The following is a 10,914-nucleotide window of genomic DNA, read 5'->3' on the forward strand; positions in this document are numbered from 1 at the left end:
ATGCATGGGAAGCCTGGCTAGGTGGGGCTAAGAGGCTATTGCCTAATGTTAAAAAGATGCAAGAGCATTGTTTGACTCTTAAAATGAAAATTCAACGATAACAAAAGCTCCTAGCTACACTTTGGACTTATTGTTCCTTTCACACGGTTGCCGCTGATCATGCACCCTTTAGGCTTAGCATATGGTGTGGAGGTAGTGATGCTTATGGAATATTTGATGCCTAGCCTAAGGATTGCAGTGAGGGAATGACCGACTGCAAATGTGTTGGCTAAATGCTTAGTTGAACTAAAAAAATTGGATGAAACATGAGTGAGAGCCATGCATGTAGAGAAACACCATCAAAAGAAATTGGTTCAACTAAAACACAGAGAAAAAGGAGTTACACACACACACACACACATATATATATATATAAAGAGTGAACCTTCAAATGTCAAGGGTGCATATACAAAGCCTCATATGAACATTATTTTATTCAGACACAGAGAAACAGTAAAACCTTATATTTTCTGGCATCTCCCAAAAAGACTGCCCAGACTCGAGCCGCTAAGGAATTGCTGCATCTCAATTCCATTAGCGCATAGTACTTATGGAATGATCCTGTTTTGTCGCAGCTTGTCGATCCAGTACAGTACTGAAGCTTCCGTGTTGCGAAATCCCAAAAATCCCATCTCCTTGCTCTTGTTCATGCTCATAACCACGGAAGCGGTTGCGTTCAGGTTCAGGTCGACGAACCACCAGTTCCCGACATCATCAAGCTTAGTAGGCGACAGAGCATGCTCTTCCACAATAGCATCCCACACAGGCTCCTTACCCTTCATCAACTCCTTCAAACTCATCTGCTGCCCATTATAGGGTGGAACTTCCAGGCCAAACCTTCCCGCCAAAAGCCTCCAAACAAGCTTGTAATTGAAGACATCTCCATTCGTCACATTAAAGGCTTGATTCTTGCCATTGGCCTCAATGGATGCCCAGATTTCCTGTTCGGCTATCAGCTCTGCATCGGATGCATCCCCGAATTGCTCCCAAGTGGCTCTATTTCCAGGATATCGGAATGGCAAGCCTTCATGCTTACAGATCGCTGCATACACAGCAAGACTGCCCAGAATATTCATCAAACTCCAGGGAGAGAAGCCAAGTATAGCATTCGGCCGGTGCACAGACCATGTCAAGCCCTCTTTCTTCTTCACTGTATCAAAGAGGATATCTTCCAGGGTATAGTAGAAGTTGGGCACTGGCAAGCGTGGCATGTCCTCCTTAAAAGGGGGCTCGTGGGCAGGAACCTTTCCTAACAGGCTGAAAGGGCCGACATAGTGTTTGCCACCAGTCTGCAAGACAATGTGCTGCAAGTTGGGCGCATTTGGGAGCAGGGCGTCCAGCACATTATGAAACATCTTGCCATTGTCCTCACAGTTTCTCTCTTCGCTGCTTCGGCTTACCCACACTACCCAGAAGAGATGAGTCACATCCATGAGAGGCGAGATTTTAGCTTGCGTGTCAGCTTCATCTAGAACATCACACTGGATATACTCGATGGGAGCATCCACAAACCACATTGGCTGCGGCCTTCGGGCAACTCCATAAACTTTCCACGGCCCACCAGGCACATCGGATCTGGGGAGTATCCTTGCCAGGCTGGTCCCGACAATCCCCGTGACACCTATCACCAGTGCAACTTTTGGATGCCCAGCGGTTTTAATGTCATTGCTTCCACTTTGATTCTGTAATCCACCTCGGAAGACATCAAACACAAACACAAGTGGTTATTCAAACACAAGGTTTCTGCAAAATTTATCCACAGTATTTCTCATCCAGAGAACATGTTTCGGCAAGGTCATTTGCAAACATGTACAGATTCTCATACAATTTGATTTGGCAAGCTTTCTGTTTGAATATACATGTATACACTACACATACACATCCGTGTGTGCCCACATACATATACATCCATCTACACGCATGACAGAATCTATATGAGGTTATGGAAAGGACCATGTGTGTCTGTGCACGCACACCCGTGTATGCACACGTACATATACACATATGACACATACATACATATACATCTATCTACACATATGACACATACATATACATCTATGTGAGGGTATGGACAGGACCAAAGGTTTAAAATCTTGGCCACGTAAAAATAGGGCAATCATATATGTCTGCATTTCATGCTATTATGGCCAAAGCAATCACACTGCATAGATATACACAAGAAATTACTAAAATCAAAATCAGTCTGTGCCCAAATCAAGAGATGTTCTACAATAATTCTCAGCGACAAAACTAAAGGCCGTGTTGTAATTATTAAGGTAGGGTTATATACTAGTGGGAAATATTATTGAATTCAATTCACAACATGCCCACAGGAATAAGAGAATGAAACCCTACCGCATCGTCGCCACTCCTCCCAGTACTCATTTGAAATACTGCAAATAGATAAGAAAAATGAATCATCAGGGTTTGTCAAATATCAATAATCAAATGGCACCAGCTAACCCATCTCAATAACTAGGCCAAACCCATGAATTGAAACTCAGTAATTAAGCGAACCCATGAGTTAAATTAAACTCATGGGTATAAAGCGTCATCTGGAAGGTCCAGCAAACCCACCAGCTTAATCTCAGAGATTCAGCGAACCCGTGAGCTTAATCTCGGAGTAAATAGGCAAGCCCATGAGCTTAATAATATATCAGAGAAACAGCCTTCTTAATCCCGTTCTTACACATTCTTAATAAAACAAGAACCTTTAATCCCTTTGAAGATTAACAAACCGAGAAAGAGAGAGACTAGAGAGAGAAGAAAAACCTTGTATTGCTTACACTCGTCTTGGCAGAGAAAAAAACTTGCACTGCTTACCTTGGCTTGGCAGAGAACTCTTTTTAGCGTTGCCCTTCGGGGCACAAGTCAATGTCATATTATTTCCACAGCAAAGCCCAAACCTCAAAAAAAAAGTTGACCGTGTCGGGAAAGAGAGGTTGATTAACCCTGGTGACGTGTATGACACAGCACAGTGAGTCATGAGGTAAATTGTGGTTTATCTAATTTCTTTCAATGCTTAACTGTTAGCAATTTTAAATCATTGTCATCTTTTATATGTAGGAGATTCCACTTCACCGAATAGGGCTGGTGGTTCAAGCAACAAGGATGGCGATCCCTTCATGGATGAGGAGTGCTCATCCGGCAAGAAACGCAAGCGAGGAGATAAAATGGCGGTGCTGAAAAAAGAACTGGCCTTTGTGAGCTCAAAAACCTCGTCTTCATGTTTTGCCCGCTTTGTGGGTTTGAGGAGGCAGTGGCACTCAATAGAAAGCGCTCGGCATTGGAAAAGAGGAGTCTAACGAAGTCTTGAAACAAATTGCTGAAGCATTTAAGTGCTTTGCCATGCATGCATCATCTTTTAATGCATAATGGAAAAGCGCGGCTTTTGTAATGGCTGTAATATCTATCCTCTTTGTAATATTTATCCTGGCTGTAATATCTATCCTCGTTGTAATATCTATCCTCGATGTAATATCTGCAATGTTTTAATGCAATGTTTTGATGGATTTTGGCATCTAAACAGTTTTGTATCCTGGTCTTCTAAAGTGGTCTTAGCCTGTAAACAGTTTTGTATCCTGGTTTTCTAAGGTGGCCTTGCATCCATGTGTCATGCTAATGATATGGCGCATCTTTGGGTGTGTTATATGATAGACTAGAAAAAGTCAAAGAAGTTGATATTTTAGAGCTCGGAGAAGATCCCTAATTGGTCTTAGGATGTGACCACCAGAGGACAAGATAGATCCTCTAAAGAGTTTTAGCATTGATATTTTTTCCTAGCAATATGATTATATGAAGGGAGTATTACTTGAAGTTATTTAACACACTATTCTTATCATTGGGGGATCGTCTAGTGAAACATAAACCTTATTAAATGAATGTGAAATGTTAATACCATAGGTTTTATCTACCCTATTGAGCACATCGATCGGATGTCACCAATTATGATCATGCCAAGAAAGAATGTAAAGATGAAACTCTGTGGATTTGAAGAAAGACAATGCTGCTATGTAGAGACAAAATTACCAACTCTCATACATAGAGCACATGTTGGAAAGAGTAGCAAGAAAGGAAGCATACAATTTCTTAGATGGCTTCTTGAGATACAATCATGTGTCCACCACCACTGCCCATGAGGATCAACATGAGATTGCATCCACTATGATTTGGATGCTCTTCGGCTTAACCAATGCACCATCTCGACATGTACTACACAGCTATATGCTTTATATGGCCAAGGAGACCTGAAAAACAAGGTATGCTTTTCACCGCGATCAATCGGTTTGAGAGAGCCTATGTTTTTATGGAGAATTATATTCCAAACAAGATAGGTTCCACGTTGGCCTTCGGATGATATCAACTGGAAAGTATTATCCAACAGCATCCTAGATAATACCTAAAACAAGCAATGGTATGGATAGACGAAGAGCAGTTGCCATATGGAAGGTGATGAAAATACCACATCTAACATAATGTATTCATATAGAGACGATCTTCTACATGGATAACAAAAAACAACAAGGTTCAAAGAAGTAATCTTCAATGGCGAGGACTTCATACCGCTATCGCCTAATACTTGTAATAAAAATGTCGGGCTTGCAACACAAGATGCTTGTTTTTTTATAAACGTACAGTTTGCAAAATATTTTCCCATGTAAAATATGAGTTGTCATTTATGGGATTTATCTTCCATGTGGATATCTGTTTGTAAATTCCACTTTTTAATCAACTCCAGCATGTTTGCTATAGTGGGTATGTGAGCATAAACTTTTTTCATTTCGGAATTACACCAAGAAGTTTTTATACTTCTATACGTTAGTGCCTTTAATATTTTGTGAAATACTTTTATAACGTTAGGAAATATTTTAATTAATGCCATGAGTTAACTAATATACGCACCAAAAAGTTCTTATATACACACCAAAGCGATTGATGTGTAAACACAATAAGTAGGATTTTATAAAGGAAACTACCAAGGTATCGATCTTATGCATTCAAAATTTGAAAAATTTCACATCGTGAACCAATTCAAAAAACGTGAAACATGAAGGCCTTGGGCTGTTAGGGTTAGGGTTTGGAGGTGCTGCAAACACAGGCGTGGAGAAGCAAAGAGAGAACACAACTCTTTGTGTGTATTCAGATAATGATGTGAAGTACAATAGTCACATAATAAAGTGACCTAAAAGGATGTGTTCACATGTCCGGCCATAAAATGTGCCAGGTGGACCAAAACACTTATAAACTGCTTATAAGTGAAACTAAGCTAAACTGGGGGAAAAAACCTCCACTAATTGAAGTAAAAAGTACCCCAGTAATCTACTGATGATCACTAGCACTCCTCTAGGTGCATACACAGCATAAAACCCAACAAACTGGAGTGATATGTGATCATTGTACATCATCCACCAAAAGAAAACAAATTCAAAGCAGTGCGAAATGCTTCGAATTTCGGACGTGGGAATGCCTTGGTGAAGATGTCTGCCACATTCTGATCTGTAGGACAGTAGATAAGACTGATATCACCTGCCTAGAGTCTCTCCCGAACAAAATGATAGTGAATCTCAATGAGAAATCTCCTTATTATTTTGGCATTAAAAGACGGGATTAAGAAGGTGCCCATTTACTCCGAGATTAAGCTCACGAGTGGGTTTCCTAAATCTCTGAGAATAAACTTGCGGGTGGGTTTGCTGAATCATTGCAATTTAACTCGTGGGTTTGCTTAATTATTATTATTTTGTGATGTAATAATGGATGGGTTCGCTTAATTACTGAGATGGTTTGTCCTAGTTATTATTTATTGAGATGGGTTAGTTGGGTTCCTCTTATTATTAAGCTTTGACAAACTCTGATGATTCATTTTTCTTATCTATTTCAGTATTTCAAATGAGTTGGCATTAGTATATACAGACAACACCCTACCTTAATTACAACATGGTGTGTAGTTTTGTAGTTGTGAATCATTGCAAAACACCTCTTGATTTGAGGGCAGACCGATTTTGATTTTATGTGTATATCTAATGCAGTGTGATTGCTTTGGCCATACTAGCATGAAATGCATAATTGCCCTATTTAAATTTTGTTGAATCTGAATTCCTATTCCCTTCTGTCCCAACTTAAGTGCCACTTGTTAGTCCTCTCTTTCATGATAGGAGTCCCTTTCTTGACCACTTTGGTCACTTTAGAGTCCTCTCTTCCCCTTGTCTACTTAATTAATGTGAAAGAGAATTTGGTACCCATATTCAATTTCAAAAGCCAAAGTTTCAAAAATCTACACATCATGAAAAAAACGCTTAGGATTTATTACTTCATTTTCTTTTAAAAAGTCGACACATATATATCAATCAATTTTGTACCTATATGAGCCATTGATTTTAAGGCGAAGATTTTTTACCAACACTGTCCCATGACATTGACATGTATGCTTACTTTAAATAAACTCGCTCATGTATTCTGTATCACTTTTGAAAGTGTTGTAGAATATAATGTTACATGTGGTTTTAGGTGTTTGTTTAGGATTAAACTCCTCTTTTAGTTACATCGAAAGAATTTTATAGCCCCACGGTTTGAAAATAACATTGGCCTTGCCTGGTTTTATAGCCCCACGGTTTGAAAATAACATTGGCCTTGCCTTGTTTTCCTTTCAAACAACATCAATCAATTTTATATCTAAAATTTCTAACATCTTAGCATCATGAAAAAAAAAACATTGGCCTTAACACCTAAAATTTTCAAAAACTCAGCATCATGAAGAAAAGCATTGGCCTTGCTTGGTGTTCCTTTCAAAAAAGACATCAATCTTTAAAATCTCAGCCTCTAGTTTCAAGGCAATTATTTTTCTCAGATTGGTCCCTTTCTTGACGACTTTTGGTTTACTTTCGAGTCCTCTTTTTAACGATTGTCTCCCTTGACCTCAGCTACAACTCCTTTACTTCTCCAGCTCTGATGATTCCCTTCACTCTCTTACCGCCCTCATATTGGCGCTTGATGCCGCCATAATCCCTTCCACCGGAGATTGGGTTGCTGTCCGAACTTAATTTACTTTTCAGTTGGTTTTAACAGTCTAATTAGTGGTGACATCTTTCAGACCTTGGCAAATTGCAGCGCCTCGATTACTGTGGACACCACCAATACAAGTTTTACTGGACAAATGCCGGTTGATTTCGGGTCGCGGTCTCCCTATCTCCAAAATCTGAACATGGAATTCAATATACTCAAAGGCTCGATTCCCGAATCGCTAGGGAATTGCTCCCACCTCATCAACCTGATCCTTGGTTTTAGCTACACTATTTCTCGTAATCACTTCTTACAATAATATAAAACGAGATGAAGTTTGACTTTTCCCCATTGCCAGGTGGTGTATTCTTTAGCCCCTGCGCCATCCGCTGTCGACTAATCAAAGGAGCGTTGCTAAGAGTCATGCCAGGTGGCGAATTTAGTAGCCCCTGTGCCTGTCCGCCATCCACGAATCAAAGGAGCGCCGGCAAAAAAACTACAGCCAGCCGCATCTTTCATGCAACCATGAGGGGGTCCCACCGCAGTGCGTCCATAGCAATGAAGGGTGCCTGCACTACTTTGACTGCTCCTCCTCGCCTTCGACTACTCCTGCTCTCAGGTTCTGCAGGTTCTGCGGGTCAAGCTGCAAGGGTTAGTAGGGCTCCTCTCTCTCTCTCTCTCTCTCTCTCTCTGTGTGCACCTTGCATGCCTCGGGCAGCCATTGCAATATCCAGCCCAAGCATTAGTAAGGCCTCTCTCTCTCTCTCTCTCTCTCTCTCTCTCTCTCTGCATGTCATTTTATGCTGCTTTTTTGGTGTTTTTTTTAACGCAGGTTGGCTCCTCCTCTCGGGTTATGCGGGTCAAGCAAGGGGAGTTAGTAAGGCTCCTCTCTCTCTCTCTAACTCTCTCTCTCTCTCTCTCTATGCTCGCTCTCGGTTTTACTAACCATGTTTGGGTGTGTTTTTGCAGGTTTCAAGTGTCTGCTGGGTGCCAGGTCCGACGCTCTCCATAGTAAGTGGGCTCTCCCTTTGCATGTCTATTTGGAGGAGGGGGGGGCTCACGTGTTGCATGAGGACGAGCTCGCAAGTGAACTACGCATGAGATGGGTTGGGGCTTCATGACTGCGTGTTGCATGAGGACGAGCTTGTAGTGAACCACGCATGAGATGGGCTGGGGCTTCATCACTGCGTGGAGCATGGGCTAGGGCTTAAATTAAACCATATTCATATACACATTAACTCTCTGTGTGTGTGTGTGTGTGTGAGAGAGAGAGAGAGAGAGAGAGAGAGAGAGAGAGAGAGAGCATCTAGGTAGCACTTCTTTATATTCATGGTTAGGTCTTTAAAGACCAATTAATAGTATATGCAACATTTTATGATAATGGTCTATATGAGTGATATATATTATGCTATATATATTTATAGTGAAGCATTAGGGATCATTTGAAGATATTTTAGGCCTTTTGCTAATGAAAATAATTAGCAACGGACCAATAGGAATAGAGGATTGTGCACGTTTGGTCTCCTTTGAATATAGGGAGAGAGACTAGGCTGTAGGGAGGGGGACTAGGCTTTCAGTACTAATAGTTACACTTGTCCCTTTAAAAAAGTAGGGGGTTTAGGGTAGGTATGGTCCCACCATTTTTCGTGGTTCAAAAAATCTTTAAAATTTTGAAATTTTTGAGATTCCCCCAAAAGTCACTTTTCCCCCTAAAAACCCATCTCAAATTTCATTGTAGTCAAAAATTTCATTCTCAAGTCCGCTTTCCCTCTTGAACTCTTCCTCCCTTCCTCTTCCATCTCTTTAATATCCATCAAGCCCGAAACCCTAATCTGCATAGCATCCTTGCGTTTTCTTTCTCTATCTCATTCGCCCAACCCTAATCTTACTACTATAGCTTCACAATTGATATGGCTATACCACAAAGTAGACCAAAAGATGAGATTGAGGAGATCTCACTGTACAATAAGAGGGACGATGATGGTGCTTGGGTGAGAGAGGCAATTCGCAAGGATGCTTGGGTTTTCCTGCAGCCTACTGCTATTGGTCCACACCAAGTTCGACGATGAGATGCGATGGAGCTTCATTGGAAGGGTCATTTAGAGGGATTCAAAAAATCAAGCAATGAAGATCTGGTGGCCATTGTACAACATGTGTACACGGCACGAGACATACATCTTCATAAACAAACTCGATGTCCATGCAACTGTAAGTATCATAGGGAAGGAAGGAGGCATGTGATATTACGATAGCTACATCTTTCATGTTTAATGATCTTATTTTTGTGTTGTAGATATTTTTCCTTCCAACTTGGCAGAGGAGTAATCATTACGAAGCCTTATCGGAACATTTTAAGCACTCCATGCAGACATTGGCGAGGTACTGTTTTCTTGTAAAACCAGTGCAGACCTTCTTAAGGAAAAGATCTTGTTTTACCGGCACTCCTATGTAGTGCCAATGCATGACGGTGGGTTTAGTAAGCTAGAGATCATCACATCTCCTCTCCTCTCTTCTTGTTGAATGGCCAACTCTTGATGCTTAGACGGTTATGGTCATGAAATCAAAGATGCTTTATGACATACAGGGATCTTTGAAGTTTGCAAAGCAATCTCGACCTATGGGTCTCGGTTGGGTATATCCAATTGAGCTTTTTGCTAAGATGTTCAATCAATTTAATTTCTCACAAACACTAACCATGTTTATGTGCAAGAAAGTACTAGGTGATAACATGGTTGCCTTGCTTGGAGAGCAGTGGAACATTGTAGAGGGGCAGCATAAGGATGATACATTCAATTACAAAATAGTAGAGTCCAGTGTTATATTTCGGTATCTTAAAGCTCGTGCTACCTTATACATTTGCTTTTGTTACTAACAGTGGATGAAGAAAAATAGTAGTTGGGTCTAATTGCAAGCGGATGAACAAGTTGTTTTTCCACTTGACATATGCGTTAGGGTTTCCCAATGGTGTGGTGGAAATTGTAACTACAAGCAGGCATTGGAGCCTCCTAAATTGTAACTACAAGCAGACATTGGAGTCTCCTAAATATTAGGGAGCACCTCAATATCATCGGAAGTGAGGATATAAGTGGGGCACAGTTCAAGGTGAAGAATAGAAAGATTCGAATGCAAATGGAGTCGAAGACCTTGGTAGATGCTGATTGGGAATATGATTGTATAAGCAAGACTTAATATAAGAAAGCTTTGGAGTTTTTTTATGAAGTCTATTTAGACTCTTGGGATTTTGTAAATTTTACGTATGTAATTCATCAATGAAAAGTTTTGTCTTGTAATTGCTGTGCCTTTGTAAATTTTTATGTTGTTCTTTTAGAATTACAATATTTAGAGCTCTTTTTATAAAGCCCTTTAAGAGTTCTAATATTTTTCTTTTAGAGATGTACTTGACAATTATGACACAATGTCTCAAAACCATTACAAACTCAAGTACAAATGTGTTTTAAGTAAAAAAAACATCACAACATGAGAAGAGAATTTATCAATCTTTACAAAAAAGATTATAAAATTAGAAAAAAATTTACAAATATTTACAATGATAAATAGAGAGGAGAATGAAGCTTTCTATTTTGTCTCTATCTCCTCTGGTTTTGTCTCCATGTCCCCCTTTGTCTTCTCTGGTTTTGTGGCCTTCTTTTTCTCCATGTCCATATCTTTTGATTGTTTCTGGTTAATCTTACCAGCAAACTTGAACTTGAGTTCCTTCTTAGCTTTCTTGCCAACACCCTTCTTGGTACCCATTTGAGGACCATGTTTCTTTGAGGTACCTCCTAATTTAGTACCTTTGGCTTCTTTATGTGTGCCTTGTTGAGGAGCACCCTTGGATTTTTTTTTGTAGAGTTCCTTGCTTAAACATAAAATGTT

At 40.2% G+C, this 10,914-nt stretch overlaps 2 protein-coding genes across 9 annotated transcripts; one reads left to right on the plus strand and one right to left on the minus strand.

Moving 5' to 3' along the window:
• Positions 1–340: 340 nt before the first annotated feature.
• On the minus strand, positions 341–2,982 carry LOC147632858 (3-oxo-Delta(4,5)-steroid 5-beta-reductase-like). Of its 4 annotated transcripts, none has more exons than XM_086807732.1 (3): positions 2,866–2,982; positions 2,398–2,435; positions 341–1,721 (listed from the first exon to the last, which is right to left on the minus strand). In XM_086807732.1, the coding sequence occupies exons 1-3, from the start codon at positions 2,921–2,923 to the stop codon at positions 588–590; spliced, it is 1,230 nt and encodes a 409-aa protein (XP_086663858.1). In that variant the 5' UTR covers positions 2,924–2,982; the 3' UTR covers positions 341–587. The 4 variants fall into 4 exon arrangements, with proteins under 4 accessions (XP_086663858.1, XP_086663860.1, XP_086663859.1 ...); XM_086807734.1 differs by having other exon boundaries at positions 2,829–2,907; XM_086807733.1 differs by having other exon boundaries at positions 2,815–2,897.
• A 3,824-nt stretch (positions 2,983–6,806) lies between these two features.
• On the plus strand, positions 6,807–10,270 carry LOC147632859 (uncharacterized). Of its 5 annotated transcripts, none has more exons than XR_015267238.1 (5): positions 6,807–7,316; positions 7,397–7,783; positions 7,871–7,915; positions 8,008–9,246; positions 9,332–9,470. XR_015267238.1 is itself a non-coding variant. In XM_086807738.1 (5 exons), the coding sequence occupies exons 1-5, from the start codon at positions 7,193–7,195 to the stop codon at positions 9,488–9,490; spliced, it is 663 nt and encodes a 220-aa protein (XP_086663864.1). In that variant the 5' UTR covers positions 6,807–7,192; the 3' UTR covers positions 9,491–10,270. The 5 variants fall into 5 exon arrangements, 4 of the variants coding, with proteins under 4 accessions (XP_086663864.1, XP_086663863.1, XP_086663865.1 ...); XM_086807738.1 differs by having other exon boundaries at positions 7,397–7,689; positions 8,008–8,049; positions 9,332–10,270; XM_086807737.1 differs by having other exon boundaries at positions 8,008–8,049; positions 8,936–9,470.
• The last annotated feature ends 644 nt before the right edge of the window (positions 10,271–10,914 follow it).

The sequence above is a fragment of the Cibotium barometz genome, chromosome 13 (genome assembly GCF_041138505.1).
Source record: "Cibotium barometz isolate CiBa-2024 chromosome 13, ASM4113850v1, whole genome shotgun sequence".
Lineage (NCBI taxonomy): Eukaryota > Viridiplantae > Streptophyta > Polypodiopsida > Cyatheales > Cibotiaceae > Cibotium > Cibotium barometz.